Raw genomic sequence first — 18,977 nt, forward strand, 5'->3', positions numbered from 1 at the left:
CCTCACCCGCCGCCCGGAGCGGAGTCGCGTTGACTGACCAGAGTCCGCGAGTCCCGCTCCGCTCCCGCCGCCTCAGGTGAGTCCCCGCAGGGAGAGGGAAGCGGGGAGGGCGTGGAGGGGTTGGCTGTCCGCCGCGCCGCGCCGCTGGGCCGGCCTGCCCCCGCCCTGAGAGGGATGGGGGGGAGCCGGGGGGAGCCTGCAGGCCCGGTCGGTGCTGATTGGATGGCGGGGAGTCACCTCAGCCCTGGGGGGGGGGGGGCGTTGGGGGACACCCTTCATAAGGTGAGGCGGTGGGGACCCCTCCGCCCCTTCGACCTGAAGGGCCGGGGCCGCACGGGGGGGGACGGATGGGGCCGGGGAGGGAGCAGCCCCTGCCCCTGCTCCTCCGCGGCCTCCGCACCGGCGCTGTGCACCTGCGTTATCGGCGCGGGGCCGGGCCGCGGCCCGCAATCCATCCCAAACCGGTCGGCTTTATCATGCTAATGGTGTCCTGTGTCAGGAGGCTCGGCTGCGAGGAGTCACCCTCTTGGGAAAAGCTGCGCGGAGCGAGTTGGAAAGGAATGACAGCGGTGGGAGGCAACGCTTAATTATCGGCACTTCTCTTCCAGGTGTTTGGAAGGGATGTAGGTGCTGTGAAAATAGGCAGGGATTAAAAAGATGCCTTTCTTTCTCTGTCACACACACACACATACGTATGCTGTCTCCACTTCTGAGGCTGTATCCTGGCTAGTGGCTTGTCCAGGGATGGCCTCATGCCACATATTTCTCACCCCATTGAGAGATGACAGCAGCTGAGTCCTGTGCTTCCCAATCGTGGTCTTTTCAGTCTATGTACTGAAAGAATCCCTGCTGGACAAAGGTGCAAGGTTTCCTTTTTTTCTTTTTTTTCCCCTCCTTTTTTAAAATCTTATTGAAACTCAAGGACGGTTACTTTGCATTGGAAAAAAAAGCATCAGGGATAGCTGCATTAAGTACTTGGCTAACAAAGTTATCATAACAGTATATTCCATGTGTGAGATTCAGAGGTTGGCTGACGGGAAGACATCGAGGAGTTTACTACATATGAATTATATCAAGAATCGTAGACCCAGTTGCAGTTTCTCTAGTGAAATAGGAGTTTGATTTTGTCTGTGTATTGCTAAGGAATAAATATAACTAGAAGACTTCAGTAAGATTTATCTTCCCAAAGAAAATAGCTCTGCAACTATCAGATGACAGAAATAGGAGTGCTTTTTGAGATTATCATCGCTGTTGTTTTTTATGAGTTTGTTACCAAACTAAAATGGAAAACAGTCGCTTGCTACCGGTTGCAGTGCTCAAGAAACTGAATCAATGGAAAAGAATGAATGATCTTGCTTGTCTAGGCTGTCATTGGGAACAGCATGTAGGTTAGTAGAAAACTCTGAACTAGACGTTAGGATGGGACCGTATCATTTATATGTAGTGCCAGTCTGTGGAGTAAATACCAGGGTTGTATTAGAATGTGTTTTGAAATAGCTGCGTTCCTTGGGGAGAGAAGATTGGATATTTTTATATTTTATTTCGGAAAGAGTAGAAAAAGCCTAGCATTCCTTGTTGGTAGAACAGCTCTTCAACTTTTCCTGTATATGGAAATGTACTGCTACTGAATGTTGGCATGTACTAAAGCAAGATTGTGGAAAAAGCAATTTGCAGTTGCGTTTTGCTTATATTAACACATGGAATCTTAAATCATGGCTGTCCAAGGTCAAAGGTAACTCGGATTATGTCAATGTTTTCTCATTAGTAAAAAGTAAATAATTATTTTGTTTAAGACTGCATATATTTAAAAGCTTCATTTGATTGGTAGTATATGATTATTAGAAGAACCCTGAAAATTGTGCTGGTTAAAATTATGAACTGGACTTAAAGCTTGTATAGCTAAAAGTTGTATTTGAAATGTAACTGTAAGTAGTATTTCTTCAAAATAGCAGTGCTTGATTTCTTTTAAAAAAAAAAAGTAGATCAGAAAAGAAAAAGTCTCTCCAATTATTTGAATTGGCGAAGTGCTGTATTATCTCTGCTCCAAGATTCAGCACTTTCAGCATATTTGTTAAATGACTGGAGTGATAGTAACTGCTGAGCTCCGTAAGAACGTACTCATCTTTCATTCACTCCTGAGTTTCTGTTGGACTGCCATTCGTTTCCTGTTTGCTTCCAAATTCCTACCTTGTCCTGACGTCTCCACCCTCTGCTAACATGGCCATACTTGGGTATGTTGTAATTTCAGGCTGTAATGGGTGTGGATGTCTTGGAATGACATCACAGAGAGATTTCTTTTTAGATCTATATGTAAGGGTAAAAAGACTTTGAACCATCTGTGGTTCAAAATTACTATGAAAAATTAGTGGAATATATGGAAGGAATTGAAAAATCCAAGTTATATGTATTGACCTACGTGCATTTTAATTATTCCAGGTGACCTTGAGTTTTTATGACATTATCTTCCATTCACTTACGCTGCCATTGAGTAATACAGGGCTTAGAATACAATATGATATTTTAAACAACTTTGTAATTGTGGGTCAGCGTGCCTCCAATTACAGATGTTCAGCACTTTCACTTGTAGCAATTATAAGTTAAAGGAAAAACTAGGTGTTTAGCTTTTTAAAAAACCAAATTAAAATACTTACAAACTAGAATGATTCAGCTTGTTCTTTTAGTGTTTGAATCTCATGGGGGCTAACGCTTAACTATAAAACAGTTAAGTGCTAGGATTAATTTGAAGAAATTAGTAATTAGTTGATTAGTAATCTTAATAATTTTCCCCTAGGACACGTATAAATGGTTTTATCAAATAATACATCAGTAGATTACAGTTACATATCAATATTCTGGATACACCAATTTAGCCTCCTGAAAAGAAAGAAGAAAAAGATTTGATTGTAGTGCTGCCTGTGAGCCTTGATACGTGTCAGGATCTTGAATCCATTCACTGAGCTACGTCCCTGGAATTTTTATTTTTTTATCAAGTGTTCTATTTTGTAGTAAAATTATTAAGGTTTGTAAGATATCCTGACAACCTGTTGTCTTGCCTGTGAGGATTAGGTCAGTCGCAATTAGCAGGACAGTTAAAAGTCATTGGCCAACTGAAGTATCAGGGTGTTTGGCAAAGGCAATTCTTTAACATCTTAACATATGAGTAAGTTGTGATCTTCTGTAAGAAAATTGTAATAGTGGACTGAAACAACCTTGGTAAATATTGAAGGCTGACTTTGTTTTAATGATTATCGAATTTTGAAGTGTCTTGTTTTCAATTTTACACCTTTCAGCTTTTTCAATTTTTACAACATAGGAATATCTTTAACTCGGAATGTCTCTACATCAGTTTTTACTAGAGCCAATCACCTGCCATGCATGGAACAGAGACCGTACTCGTAAGTAATATGTTAATTTTTTATTTTTTTTTTTTTTCAATTACTGTTTTCTCTTTGCTGTCAGTTTGTGATCTTTTAATGTTCTGCATAACATTTAGGAAAGGTATGATCAAATGCATAGTGCTACATCTTAAGCATTCCACTCAGGATCCAAAAAGCACTCATCTTCTAAATTGGAACTTTTTTAAACCTATTACTGGAACTCTGGCATATGAGCAAATCTAGTCTTATGAGTGTTCCAGGAAGCTTTGCCTCTTGGTCTGTACCTCGTGAGAATATAACCCGCCCCTTATCTTCTTTGACCCTCTATTTCCATACCCCAAACCAGGCTTTTTCTTATAATAGCCTAGTTTTTCACTATAATGTGAACTGTTGTGTCTTTCTGTGCAGTGTATTCATGACCATGTTACTTGAGGTTATCCGGGGATGTTGGCCCTTTATTTACAAAACCTATAAAATGCTCAGAAATTTGAGAATACAGTTTTCAAATTGGAAAGCCTTTTTAAATAAAGCATTTGGTATTAAAAAGCCTTCTGTACTATTGGATTGTTTTATTTCTTCTTCAAGAGATTGCCATTAGCCCTAATAATCATGAAGTCCACATCTACAAGAAGAGTGGGAACCAGTGGGTAAAGGCTCACGAGCTGAAGGAGCACAATGGGCACATTACAGGTAAGAGAAAATTGTGCTGTGCCACATATGAAGTTTTTCAGCCCCCTGCTTTCCCCAGTCAAGAATCTGAACAGGAAATCTGCAAGTGTCAAGTAAATAGATCTTTTTATAGGTTGGCATTCCCACTTGCAGAGAGCTTTGCAGCATTTTTCTGGAGTACCTGCAATGAATGTTAGCAGGAAAAGCCCTATTTCATTTCTAGACATTTTTGTAGAACAACTGAGCCTGCCTTTCTTATCTATTGCTTATTTTTAATTCGTGAAGACACCATGAAAATAAATTTTCAGTCTTCTGAAGTAATCTGGTGGTGTGTCGAACTCTCCTGGTGAGACATGGCGGCTCCCTTTCAAGTGCTAGGATTAAAACTTCAAGGGTACAACTGTTGTGTCAGTTTGTGGTTTCCGACAGCAATAAATACCCTTTTTTAGGGACTGTTGAAGCACTTGAAGTGGTCAGTCCTGACCTTGTGACAGGCCATCAGTGAGCACATTTTACTGCAGGCCCAGAGCATCTGTAGATCCGCAGCAGATCTGTAACAAGAGCTGCTACGATGAGTCACAAGGTGTTATTTTTAAAATGTGATTGTCCTGTGGTAGTCGTTTTACTGGGGGTTTTTTCACGGTGATATTTTTATAAGGGCTTTATTCTCTGATATTACTGGGGGTTTTTTCATGGTGATATTTTTATAAGGGCTTTATTCTCTGAGGAAATTAAAGTAATTAATACAAGCGCTTGCCCAAAACAGCAATATCCTTTATTCTATTCTCAACTCACTAATGGGCGGAAGTATCTGCCCAACAGCGTTTTGCAGAAACTTTATTTGATTTATCTGATTCTGTGTCAAAGAGCAGACCTGTACGTGCCCTTTTGCAAAGAGTCACTTGGGCTGAATTTACAAATGACGTTGCCGTTCCCCAAAGACATTTCTCTGCATTTTTCCTTGTACCTGTTAGTGTTAGAAGCTAAATATTCATGACTTGGGAAAAGAGCTCTCTCCGCTTTCCTGCCTAGCGTATACCTTTGGAATACTAAATGCTGTGGTTGTCCTAAAGAATAGACTTAAACTGTGGTTAGACACAGGAGATAGACTGATCAAACCGCTCGTTGCCTCTGACGGGAGTGATTCAACCGCTGCTTTTGCTCACGAGGGACAAGGTCCCTTGTCTTGCCTTCTGTGTGTTAATTCAGGTATTTGTGGTGAGTTGCCTCTGTTCACCTAAAGAAGCGTAAGCCTGTTTTAGAGTTGGCAATATATGACTGATATGGTAAAATTAGTACAAATTCTTTCTATCACTTATATCCTTTTTTCAGTTTGTGTGCTTAAGGAATATTTTTAATACCGAGGAGAGTTATGGAAAACCATTGAACTACAATTTTGTGGCAGGAGAGTTAAAGATGTCACTCTGCATCTCAAAGAGGGATGCTGAAGAAAAGATAAAAAATGATGTTGCTGTGAGACTTTCCGTTTGAGAGCATCCTTCACTGCATAAGAAGGGAAAGAAGCAATAGCAGGCTTATCAAAGGCTTTGTTTTATTCTTTCTATTTGTTATTTTCGCTTGGTAGACGTTTTCTTTCTCATGGCACAGCTCAAATAGGGATGGAAAAAATGTTAAGGATTGTATCAGTACATAAAGATTGATCACTTCTAACCAAAAAAACCCCATCCTGCTATCTAAACTTTTGGATCACGACTGTGGTCTGGCAGCAAGCAGACATCTACGTTAGAGGTTTGTGCATAGTTTTAGAATTGCTTGGTTTCTGCTGTCAAATCGGGTCTCTGGGCAGAAAGTGGTTTGAAGGATGCTGACGGAGAGGCCTTAGCTGGTCTGCAGAGCTCCATCTGTTGGCCAACCCAGAGCGGGCCTCCTCAGCGAGCCAATTCCCTGTGGAATCTGGAAATTTGGGATCTGCAATTTTGATGAAAGCTAGAGGGACAAACCGGTATCCCTAACAGTTTAAAAAGGTGCCTGGAGAGTAAGTGAAGAAGGGGAATACCAACATAACGGTAATAACTGTCTCTGTAGTAGGCAGCTTCCATCGTTCCAGTCTTATTGTAAAACAAACGGTATAAAGGTAAAAGTTTATTAATGTAGACTCTAATTTTCAGGTATTGACTGGGCTCCCAAAAGCGACCGCATCGTAACCTGCGGTGCAGACCGTAATGCCTATGTCTGGAGTCAGAAGGACGGCGTGTGGAAACCAACCCTTGTGATCCTGAGAATTAATCGTGCAGCCACCTTTGTGAAATGGTCTCCCCTGGAGAACAAATTTGCTGTGGGGAGCGGAGCTCGACTTATATCCGTGTGCTACTTTGAATCTGAAAATGACTGGTGAGCTGTTTCATTTCCATTTATACCTTTAAGGTCTTCACGGGAAAGCTAAAGCCTGGAGTTTAACGGTGGTAACTAGGTTACTGTTTTACTGATTTCTAAAATCTGCAGGAAATCTCCATCTGTTGGCCAAGCCAGAGCGGGCCTCCTCAGCGAGCCAATTCCCTGTGGAATCTGGAAATTTGGGATCTGCAATTTTGATGAAAGCTAGAGGGACAAACCGGTATCCCTAACGGTTTAAAAAGGCGCCTGGAGAATAAGTGAAGAAGGGGGAATACCAACATAACAGTAAGAACTGTCTCTGTAGTAGGCAGCTTCCATCATTCCAGTCTTACTGTAAAACAAATGGTATAAAGGTAAAAATTTATTAAGGTAGACTCTAATTTTCAGGTATTGACTGGGCAGTTTAAAAAGGTGCCTGGAGAGTAAGTGAAGAAGGGGAATACCAACATAACGGTAATAACTGTCTCTGTAGTAGGCAGCTTCCATCGTTCCAGTCTTATTGTAAAACAAACGGTATAAAGGTAAAAGTTTATTAATGTAGACTCTAATTTTCAGGTATTGACTGGGCTCCCAAAAGCGACCGCATCGTAACCTGCGGTGCAGACCGTAATGCCTATGTCTGGAGTCAGAAGGACGGCGTGTGGAAACCAACCCTTGTGATCCTGAGAATTAATCGTGCAGCCACCTTTGTGAAATGGTCTCCCCTGGAGAACAAATTTGCTGTGGGGAGCGGAGCTCGACTTATATCCGTGTGCTACTTTGAATCTGAAAATGACTGGTGAGCTGTTTCATTTCCATTTATACCTTTAAGGTCTTCACGGGAAAGCTAAAGCCTGGAGTTTAACGGTGGTAACTAGGTTACTGTTTTACTGATTTCTAAAATCTGCAGGAAATGTAGAGGGATAAACCTCGTTAGTTTTTTCATGGTCTTTTTCCATCTTAAGGAAAAAAGGTTCCCTCTTTTACTTCTTTACTCTGGTGTAGGGGAAAAGATTCCCTCTTTTACTTCTTTACTCTGGTGTAGCACCCAAAGGCCTTTGACTTAGCATAGTTTCAGGTGATATATGTTGGCGTGGACGTGTTCTGGCTGACTGTCATAAACATATGTTGCTTTTCTAAAAGTACAAGATTTTCTACAGAGTAAAAATTTCTTTTCCACAACCGTATGATTGAAAAAAGAGAAATGTTTCCTCCCCCACCTCCTTCCAGAATGAATGAAGAAACCTTGACTTGAGTTCTCTTCCTTATAGATTATTTTGGGCCATTTCTTGTCATTAAAGAATTCAACTCTGTCACTTATCTCCAGGGTGCTCTATTAGAAGATGTTTGAGCTTGTCATCTACCTGCTCTGTATTCTGTCCTGTATTTTTATCATAGCTTATAGGTTTCAGACAGGACTATCACAAATATTTCCACTGTTAACGTTTTTTTTTCTCTTTGCCATCTAAACTTAGTGCTTCTGATCTTTAATGTGTCTACATTTGTAGCTGTATGTGTTGGAACATAAACATGCCTAATACCCCAGGTGTCTGTGCCTGCCGTTCTGTGTGCAGTCTTCCACATGGAGATGGTAAACAGTGATACCATCTGCAAAGTACATTTTAAAGATTGTTTTGGACTTTTATGCTTTCCAACACATTCAGTTATTAACATTTTCTCTGCCTCGCTTGCCTGCAGAAGAACCAAAACCCCATATGTTGAAGACAAATCATTTAATGCGATCCTTAAAACTGCTTGTGCCTGATGGAAGTACCATCAAAGAAAAAGCACCATCATCCCAAAGGCCATCAAGTGACTCAGATTTTGTTACTATTTTGTAAATAGTTCAAACAAACTAAATCTGTTGAGATGTATTTAGGCTAATATTGATGCATTCAACATCAGGTTCACTTTTCACTGTATTTCAAATAACTGGGATGTATGTGCTGGTCATATCATTGGCAGTTCACCCATTTACTTGTGGCATTTTATAGTTACTGTATTAAACAGTAGAAAAGTGGATGGGCAAGAGAGATGACTGTAAAACTCATTGGAAGGAGCTGGAGAGGACTTGTGCTTAGTGAACTGAAAAAAACAGTGCTTCTTATCACAATATCACAGTCAAAGCTGAGCTCTTCACAGGATGTAAGGGACCAGGCAATTACTGTGCAAAATTCACGTTAATGAGTTCCCATATGATGCATTATAAAAATTAGTTAGAAGGGGAATAGGACTCAGGTGAAAAGATATATTTAACATGAGCTTGTTCATAGTATTTAAAATTTTAATTAAGATAACCATATAAAGTTCACAGATAGTACAATGGAATGTGAAAGATTTGGGCATAATGTGTGTTTTGCAAAACTGATGTGTTTAGTCATTGGGAAGGGAGTGATCTTTTTGAGGGGTACTTCAAGGACTTGGGGGAGTCCGGTAAAATATTTTCGTATAAATTTTATATCTCTTTTTTATTATTATTTATTCTTTTTAAATTTAGGTGGGTGAGCAAACACATTAAAAAGCCCATCCGTTCCACTGTCCTTAGCCTGGACTGGCACCCCAACAACGTTTTGCTGGCTGCGGGATCCTGTGACTTCAAATGCAGGTGAGAGAAAACAAAGCATCTTTAAATGGGTTTGGATCACTGGTTCATGTTAGTACCATGAGCATGTTGATCATGTATTTGCTATTAGAATAGAAACGGCTCCTTTTATACTGTTGTTATTGAAATAAAATATCCAGCTTGAGAAACTTTGGCACTGCAGCAGCAGCCTTTGGGCTATTAACGTGTCTGTGGAGGGAGATGCCTGAATTTAATGAACTGGTGGGTTTCTTTACTAACAGTACACAGAAGTAGTACTATGTGTGTGCACTGAGTGCTGAGATCTGGTTGTCAGGCTGAAATTAGACTAGCAGGTGCTATCTTGTAGAGTTGTTAAGAGTTTAAAAAGCAATATCCTAATGATGCAGCTCCAAAATAACTTGGCACTTCCAAAGGCTTATCTGTTTTATTCCAAGTCACTTTTTCTCTCCCCTTCACCTGTGTTAACCTTTAATATTCCTGCAGCCCTGTGGTGAGCAAGGTCAAGGAATTGATGCACCTGAAACTCAATGCAACAAAACACGGTTTTGAAGAGCATTTAAAAAACCCCAGCAGATTGGTGTGTGAGATGGATGGAGTAGTCTTTCAAACTGATTATGAAATTACACCGTGAGGGATAGGTCCTGCCACTTGCTCTGTGCTGAGTGATTGAGGTCACTGTAATGAAGTCTGCACGGGGACCTGTCTGCAGAGTTGCTACTTTAATTCAGATTTTACTTAATCACTTGTACCTTGAATAATCATGAAAGCTTCTTTTCTTACATTCTTTATGTAACAGGGCAATTTTTAAGCTTCAAAGTGTGTACTAAAAATGACTAAGAAGGAGTGGGAGGGGGAGGTGGGACCGATTATTACATTCCTTATTTCAGAATGAAACCCATGCATCTAAATTCAATCCTTGGATACCTTTTTATGTAAAGAGACGTTAAATGGAAGTTGGGAAGACGAGGACAGTTGTCTCCCTCTCCTGCATTATCTCCAGTGTTGATTAGATAAACTATTATACATATTCACTTCCTTTCACAAAAAAATGTGATGTAAAATGTACTCATTCATCTTCCAGAAGCAGCTGCTTTTCATGTGTGGAAATTTTTTCGTGTGTGTTCAAAAAGCATCTCAGGACTCTGACATGAGGTCAGCTGAGATTATCTATATCTGTCTATCACTTTGGACTTCAGCTACAGGCTTTGGTCGGTGCTTGTTATGTACATTGCATCCCTCATTATCTCCTCTTTCCTGTTTTCATTGAGAAGTTAGACTTCAATTATTTCCTGTTCAATATAAGTTTGGGGATCTTGGGGGTTGTTTTTGCTGTTGTTTGTTTGTTTTTTTGGAAGAAAGTCAAGATGTCAATTCCAGTTGATTTCCTGGGAGCGTTCTCTGGAAGACTTCCTTAGTCTTTTGTTTCCCATCAGAAAACTTATTGTGTCCTGCATCTTATTTCTCTGAAAAACGGTGTATATTTTGGAAAAAAAAATCAGATCTTGGTTTAAAACATTTGGGAAACTTTCTGCTATTGCTTAACAAACATTTCACTTCAGGATTAATCATTCAATAATATTATTCCTTTTATCATAGAAATCTCCATATAGCAACATTAAAGGAAGAAAGGAAAAATAGTGGAGATTGGTACCAGGTTTATGTTTCTATTTCTTCCCCAAACCCAGGGAAGAATATTCTCTCTGCTAAATGATGAACATAGATCTCTAGAATTCCAGTTCTAGGGAATGTTTAGTTACATATTAAAGATAACGAAGATACTTGGGCCTGAAGTATCTGTTCTGATGGGTGGTTCTGGAGAAAATTATGGAATGGATGTGCCAGAGCCACTGCCAGCTAATAAGCAGCTTAAGTGGGAGACAGTTTGGAAAAAGAATGGGGGGGCAGAAGAGGCTCCAAGTTGATAGGTATTCAGCAGAGGTTTTTCAGTACCTGGCCTAAATGAGCTCCTCTTGTCTTTAGAAACATATATATATATCTAACAGCACCACATAGGTGTGAATTTTATATTCTTGCTGGAACAATCTTGCTGTGGGAATGAAAGTCATTTCCCAATGTTCTTTGAAGGCTGGGGCCTTCAAGCTGAGATGATTTTGATTTTAAAAGAGAGGTAGACTTTAGTAAGGGTAAAGATTTTTTATTTTTTTTTTTTACCTAACAGTTATTCTTCAAGGTCTTCCACTGCTTAGGAATGATTTTTCTGCCTTGTGTCAAAGGCTGTTGCTTTAAACATCTTGTCCTATTTCCATACATTAAGAGAACCGTCCTTTCAGATGTCTCTATAAAATTAAGTTTGTGGAAGGATTACCATTAGATTATATTGAAACTGATAGAGCCAAGTATAAATTTATACTTAATTCTCTGAAAATCTGTACCTAATATAGCTGCAGTTAAACCCTTCTGTTCCAAATGACCAGCTTTATTTGAATAAGCTGAATATAGTTACCTTTAGAAGTGCATACCCCACACATCTAAAAGATTTAAAAAACGGTGAGGGGGGAGCGGCGTTTCCTTCAACTCACTATAAAATAATTCCTTTTTGTGTTTGACTGCAACCAGGAATATTGTATCAGGTTTTTTCTCTTATACTGAGATGTTTCTGGGGTAGTAGGATGGCGTAGCTCCCTCGCTCCTCCCGTTCAATGGACTCTAATCCTATGTTTGTGACGTCCCAGTAACTTCCATGGTAACAGTCAAGAACACCATATTGTGGCACGTCTGAATCATGCAGAAGGAATTTGATGAAAGGGGAAGGCTTTCTATTTAAACATATCTTGAAAATTGTAGTGCTGGGAAAAAAAAAACCCTATAAAAACATAGTGATAACTCAGGTTGTCAAGGCATTCTTTCAGGAATGAGCCAGAATAAGGTGGCTCAGAACCCCTTTGCTGGCATTTGGACATCGGGGTGTTTTTTGTTTTTTTTTTCTTTGCAATGCTGCTAAAAAAATGAATGTTCTTTAAAAGCGGATAATTTTGTAGGTGTTTGTATTCGCTTCTAATTATACAGTGCAATTTGTGGGGTTTTTTTCCCCTAACTGAAGAATTGACTCTGGGAGTTATTAGCACTGCGAAGGGATGAAAGGGAAATCTTAGCACAGTGGAAAATTCAATGTATGGTTTTGTGCCATCTTCTGGAAAAAAGGAGCAAGATACAAGACAGTACATTTATGAGAGCCCTGCAGGCCTCACACCCTCTGTGCTATTGCTTTCTCTCTGTATGTTGAAGGTTCCCAGCTGCTAGTGGCTTGTTTAATGATACAGTAGTATTTTATTTTGGTAGAATTAGAATGCATCTGGTTGTTTCCAATGTGAAATATATATGTAGCTCCCAGGAGGGTTTTTTTTTTCTATCTTTGTTCATGCTGAAATCTTTTTCTTTCCAGGGTGTTTTCCGCTTACATTAAGGAAGTGGATGAAAAACCAGCCAGTACCCCGTGGGGCTCCAAAATGCCTTTTGGGCAACTGATGTCAGAATTTGGGGGTGCTGGAAGTGGTGGCTGGGTGCACAGTGTCAGTTTTTCTGCCAGCGGGAACCGCCTAGCCTGGGTCAGTCACGATAGTACCGTGTCGGTTGCTGATGCCTCAAAAAATATGATGTAAGTATGTTTTTTTTTTTTTCTGTTAGCTCTTAGCTGTTTGACACAGAGGGAAACAGTATGTGGAATGTTGTGCTTGCAACAACGAGAGCTGTGACTGCTGTTCCCAGTTTTGACAATTTTACTGTAGATTCCAGGAGGCTGTTTGAGGCCTGTGTAAATAAGGTAGAATCTTAGAATTTTAGATTATATGATTTAAGCTTCTTATAAGAATTCTTCAGTGACAGTGCAGTCCATTTACTTTTTGGGGGCGGAAAGCATTTGAAAAAAAAATAAGAATCCGTTCCACTCTAGTGATTGGGGAAACAATATTTCCTTGTAAATGGATTCGAGAGGATCCAGAAACATGCTCACTCCATAACTACTAAAACCCTACCCCCAGCCAGGATCTGGAAAACAAGTTGTTCATTTCATGAAATGTTAATTCCAATCACTGTCCTTCAGACACTGCTGCTGCAAGGTTTCAACTTACACCTCCCAATCCAACCAAATATTTTATTAACAATTCCTCCCTCTCCCTATTGAGCTGAGTAAATTTGGAGTGTTTGTGGCTTTCTAACCAAGAAGGTAGAGATTCCCTGTACGTTTTGATAGCAGAGATCTCTGGTGGATCATCCTGTGCTTCGTTGTGAATTATGGTTCTGTTTGCTGCAGCTCTCTAAGTACCTGGCTGGAGATATCATTAAGTGTAAAGTGTTCTAGAACTCTTTTCTCAATTGTTATAAAATCACAGATTTACCATACAGGCTTTTTCCTGCTGAAAAGATGATGTCAAGCACTAAAACTTCAAGTGTTTTTTGGATGCCAATGAAATGAATAGCTTCATCAATTTGAATCTTTTCTTGGGGGGATCTTTTTTTACTCTTGCTGTTATTTACACCCAATACTAAGTAACTTCAGCCTTTCACCTGGAATACTTCATATTCATTAGAAATCTTCCAGGACACTTCCATTAGGATAAAACTTATTACCACAAATTTCAACTTTCTGGTGTCACCTCAGGACAACTGAGCTACACTGACTTCTTTTCCAATAATCCTTGTGTGGGAACAGTCTCTATTTTTTGTTGGAGCCAAAGATGAGAGGTTTCAATGAAGTCCTCTAACAAATGTTCTTGTGTTCAGGGTTTCGCAGCTGAAAACAGAGTTCCTCCCACTCCTGAGTGTGTCATTTGTCTCCGAGAACAGTGTGGTGGCAGCTGTAAGTGTCTATTATTTTCTCCTTGTAGTGTTGTAGTGTTTTGGAGAGGGAGAAACATCATAAATTGCAAAGTTAATAATAAGCAAGCTCTGCCATAGTGTTTATTTTTGCATTTCTGCAATTAACAGCAGCAGAAGAAAGGAAATGGTGACTCTGTTGGTTATGTTTCTTGACATTCTTTCGTGATATCTGGTTGCAGGGCCATGACTGCTGCCCGATGCTCTTTAACTGTGATGACCGTGGCTTGCTGACCTTTGTTTCCAAACTAGACATTCCAAAACAGAGCATCCAGCGCAATATTTCCGCTATGGAACGCTTCCGAAACATGGATAAAAGAGCCACTACAGAAGATCGTAACACTACCCTGGAGACACTGCACCAAAACAGTATAACGTGAGTGTCTCAGCCCCCAATCTGAGGGGAAGGAACATTCTCTTTGCACTTTAGTTTCCCAGGATTTATTGTAAACCTACAAGAGCTCCAATGTGCCGTACCAGATGGGTGTAGCTGGTATCCCGTTTTCATTTGAGTCTTTTGCTAACAGCTGTCTGTTTCCGGGGCTTAGATGGAAGCTGGTGAAGTTAATCATTAGCAGGGCATGCGTGCTTCGGCTGTTTGCTCGTGTTTAATGAGTTCTGTAACTTGAACACAGTTTATCTTATCAAATATGTAGATAGCTCACAAGAGGGTGGTAGCACCGTGCAAAATCTAGGCAGCAAAAATTCACCTGAAACAGGAATTCACATACCAGGTTCCTATTTCAGATGTTATTTCCATGCATATTTACTCATTAAAAGAATTAATTCAGGTTGAGTAAAATATCCTTGCATTTGAAAAACTGTCAGCCCAAGAACAACATTTAGGCTACAGCCACCAAGCAATAAAAGAGCTTTTGGCATCCTTTTTCTTTGCTTAGTTTTCTGAAGCGTTGTACCAATAACCTAGCGTGAGCTCTGCTGTACTTACGTCTCCCTTTGAGAGAGTAGGAGTTGAATTCGGCCCAAATTCCACAGTTTTTTGGCTCTCTGGAATGGGTGTCTGTGTTACAACTATCGCTCTCCGTTTTCAGCCAAGTGTCTATTTATGAGATAGACAAACGAGATTGTCGTAAATTCTGCACCACCGGCATTGATGGAGCAATGACCATCTGGGATTTCAAGGTACACTTTTACCACCGTCTTTATGTGATCCAGGTGTGGTTGTGGGGTGGCTTTTTTTTCTTGATCTCTGGCATCAACTTCTGGGGCTCAGCCCTAACACAGGTTTTATCAGCAGTAGGAAATCCAGGCTGGAATATTCAAGACCGTTTGTGACCTCCCTAAGGAAGACAGAGCCCAGATTCAGCATAAATGTAGATATACTTTATTAGTAGATGGTGTTAAATCAGACTTCATTGGGTTTTTTTTTAATGGAATTGCTCATGTCCCTGTAGGAATCCCACAAATTCTTTTCCAGATGGTGTTAAATCAGACTTAATTTTTTTTTTTTTTAATGGAATTGCTCGTGTCCCTGTAGGAATCCCACAAATTCTTTTCTTTTCCGACCTCTACCTCAGCCACAAGGTGGGGAGAGACTTTTGATCAGGGAGTGGAGCGATAGGATGAGGGGTGATGGTTTTCAACTGAAAAGGGGGAGATTGAGATTAGATACTAGGAAGACATTCTTTGCTGTGAGGGTGGTGAGGCACTGGCCCAGGTTGCCCAGAGAAGCTGTGGCTGCCCCATCCCTGGAGGGGTTCAAGGCCAGGCTGGATGGGGCTTGGAGCAACCTGGTCTGGTGGGAGGTGTCCCTGCCCAGGGCAGGGGGTTGGAACTGGATGGTCTTTAAAATCCCTTCCAACCTGAACCATTCTGTGATTCAGAGCAAGTGCTTGCCTTGCTGAGGACTGTCCAACAGAGGTCTCTGCTGGTCTCCCCAAACTGCCTTTTAGGAAGAGACTGGTTGGTCTGTGTTCCTTAATGCCGGAAAGCTCCAGCGGGGACAGGAGCCAAGTAAAAACTGCTTTAATGCAGTTTCAGGGGAAGAGGGTGGAATCACAGCTCTCTATATGCATGAGCTTGACATGAATGATTGTAATGGTGTCTGGCTCTTGAATATCAGTCTGATCTCAAGCATTTGGGGTTTTTACTCTTTTTTTTTTTTTCTTAACTTCAGCCTTGACGCTGCATTATTTAACACAGTATCCTGTAGCAGATTGTGATTAAGGTTTTTTTTTCCTCTCTTTCAAGACCTTAGAGTCCTCTATTCAAGGTCTACGAATCATGTAAAGATGGATTTCCGTGATCTAGCAGGACAAACTGCTTGACAGAATGCAGCTCCCACATCTGCACAGACCCGAAAAGGGAGGAGGAAGGTGGAATATTTGGAAACACTGAGAAAATACAGCTTGGCAGATTTTCTTTTGAATCTAAATTTGGTGAATTGTGTTGGTTTCAAAATCAGCTGTGATTGTTCTTTTTTTTTTTTATTTTTTTTTTTTCGGTTGGTTGTTTCATTCCATTCTTTACCAAAGCTGCTCCTTAAGTAGTTTATTGCAGGAAGTTATGAATCACTAACTTAAAAGGGGAATTTTATGTAAATTGTCTGCTAGAAATAATAATAATAAAAACAAAAAGAAAAACTGATTCTTTGTCTCGATGCTTGTTAGCAGGGATTAAAAAATGGATATTAAGGGAATTAACTCTGCAAGAGAGGGCAGGGAAAACCCTGCAGCGATATTTTATGGCTTTAAAACAGGAAGAGTTCATCTTAACTGAAAGTTTTGTAAAATTGGCAGCTGATGACCCGGAGTTCTGATGGTCTGGGTGTGAAGGTTCAGCTCCTGGGCTTCTTTCAGGGGAATTGTTCTCTTGAGGTAATGATTTTAGAGGATGAACAGTTTTATCCTGCTGACTCTTAGTACAGTCTGCCTGGCATTTAATCCAGTAATATCAGCAAATTAACCTGAATGTCTTTTTTTTTTTTATTGCCTGTTTAGTGGGTCATAGATTTCCAAAAGGTGAAATGACCAGAATTATTTTGTAGTTCCCTTTTAGGATTTGTCCAAAGGCTTCTCACAGTGCAGTGCCTGGGAAGGGAGGCTGCGTGCGTTCCCTTTTAGGATTTTTCTCGCAGTGCAGTGCCTGGGAAGGGAGGCTGCGTGTGGAAAGGGAGGAAAAAAATCTGCTGAGCCAGATTTTGGGAGGACAAATTAAAAGCAAATCACTTTTTTAAGTCGGTGACGCTCCCCAGGCCTGGGTGTCGTGTTGGAGCCGAGTGCTTGGCCTGGAAAATCTCCTGTTTATAATCACTGCTGGAGAAATAATACACCCTTAACAGAAGTATTGGTGCTTCTGTGCAGATCCTTTGTCTCCAGGTGACTGGATCTTCTCAAGTTCCATTCTGAGTCCCGGTAGCTCACGGAGGCATTTGCATGTAAATTATTTTATTCACGTGGTTTAATTACTCTTAACTGTGTTGCTGCCACGAGGCTTGAGACAGGCTGAGGAGAGAATGGGTTATCTGTCTTCCACTGTTGCTTTGCAAGGTTTCAGACTTTGTCATTTCTGTTGAAAATGCAGAAGTGTCTTAAAAAAAAAAACAACCCCAACAACTCAATGACTAAATTTACCACTTCCTCTGGAACCGGAGTTGCTTCATACCCTGCTCGTGTCTCAGCTGGGAGCGACTGAGGAGGGAGGGTGGAGGAGAAGCTCAGGAAGCTGACAACTGCTGCTGTTCTGCTGCAGGTGAAGCGTGTCCCTCGCAGAACGGGGTCGTTCCCAGGTGTGATGTTGAACCAACTGTTCAAAACCCAAATTTTTGATTGGAGAATTAACTGTTTTTTCCAGTTCCTTCAGGTTTTCTTGTGCCTTCCTCCCCTGGCAGTCAAGTGTGGCTTTGCAATTTCCTCTCTCCCCTCTAAGCATAAAATGATGAGTGTTTACCCTCTGCTCTTGCAGTGACCCCGTGTGTGACTTGAGGGGTTGGGTTTATCAGCTCGAATACAGTCCAAAGGAGTTTGGTGTCTTCTGAAGTGGCCCTGCCAGCCATGGCTTTGTCCCTCCCTGTCCCTATTATTAGATGCCTGTTTCTCACAGACAGGAATGATTTTGTCTCTGAAGTCACTTCTGGAGGTGTGGTGGTTTATTTCCAGTCTCTTTAGGGGCTACAGGAGAGATGGGGAGGGACCCTTAATCAGGGAGTGGAGTAATGGGACAAGGGGAATGGTTTTAACCTGAAAGAGGGGAGATTGAGATTAGATATTAGGAAGAAATTCTTTGGTGTGAGGGTGGTGAGACCCTGGAACAGGTTGCCCAGAGAAGCTGTGGCTGCCCCATCCCTGGAGGGGTTCAAGGCCAGGCTGGATGGGGCTTGGAGCAACCTGGTCTGGTGGGAGGTGTCCCTGCCCAGGGCAGGGGGTTGGAACTCGATGGTCTTTAAGGTCCCTTCCAACTCTAACCATTCTATCTTTTCCAAAAAGTATTTAGAAAAAGTGGATTCTAAAATATCTGGTCCAAGTAACATAAATGGATGGAAGAAATCTAACGAGAGAGGAGAGAAAATGAGTATCTAAACGTTTGTGCCTTGTTCTTTTTCTATGTGAAAGAGCTGGGGAAGGTAAAATGAGCCAATGTAAAGGTAAAAAAGCCCAGAAACTGAGGTTTGATGAAACTGCTCAGGGTTACTGTCTGGGAGAAAGGCTGAGATGAAAAGCAGGTTGGAGATATTTATATTAGAAAAGGACTGAGCGAGGGGAATATAAACAACCATCACTCGAGGTGTAATTCAGCTCACGGCTTCCAGGAGTGGGGACTCCTGGGGCTGGTGGCTCTGTGTGGCTGTCACTCTGCCCTGGGGGGACCTTCTGCTGCCGTCCCACCTCCAGTCCCTTCGATCCATGGGGAGGGGTTGATGCTTGTTTTGCCTCCACCCTTTCCTTGGCTGCCTTCCAAAAGGTATTTAGAAAAAGTGAATTTGAAAATATCTGGTCCAAGTAACATAAAAGGATGGAAGAAATCTAACAAGAGAGGGGAGAAAATGCACATCTAAACGTTTGTGCCTTGTTCTTTTTCTGTGTGAAAGAGCTGGGGAAGGTAAAATGAGCCAATGGGAAGGTAAAATGAGCCAATGTAAAGGTAAAAAAGCCCAGAAACTGAGGTTTGATGAAACCGCTCAGGGTTACTGTCTGGGAGAAAGGCTGAGATGAAAAGCAGGT

General features: G+C 41.1%; 1 protein-coding gene across 2 annotated transcripts; it reads left to right on the forward strand.

Annotated features, from left to right (window-relative positions):
- On the forward strand, positions 1–16,404 carry ARPC1A (actin related protein 2/3 complex subunit 1A). 2 transcript variants are annotated; one of them, XM_014936622.1, is made up of 10 exons: positions 1–76; positions 3,291–3,395; positions 3,963–4,067; positions 6,176–6,398; positions 8,878–8,985; positions 12,368–12,580; positions 13,705–13,780; positions 13,980–14,173; positions 14,850–14,940; positions 16,009–16,404. In XM_014936622.1, exons 2-10 carry the CDS (start codon positions 3,332–3,334, stop codon positions 16,045–16,047), a joined length of 1,113 nt encoding a protein of 370 aa, XP_014792108.1. In that variant the 5' UTR covers positions 1–76; positions 3,291–3,331; the 3' UTR covers positions 16,048–16,404. The 2 variants fall into 2 exon arrangements, with proteins under 2 accessions (XP_014792108.1, XP_014792109.1); XM_014936623.1 differs by having other exon boundaries at positions 3,314–3,395.
- Positions 16,405–18,977: the final 2,573 nt, after the last annotated feature.

This window comes from Calidris pugnax, unplaced genomic scaffold, assembly GCF_001431845.1.
Source record: "Calidris pugnax isolate Ruff unplaced genomic scaffold, ASM143184v1 scaffold17, whole genome shotgun sequence".
Lineage (NCBI taxonomy): Eukaryota > Metazoa > Chordata > Aves > Charadriiformes > Scolopacidae > Calidris > Calidris pugnax.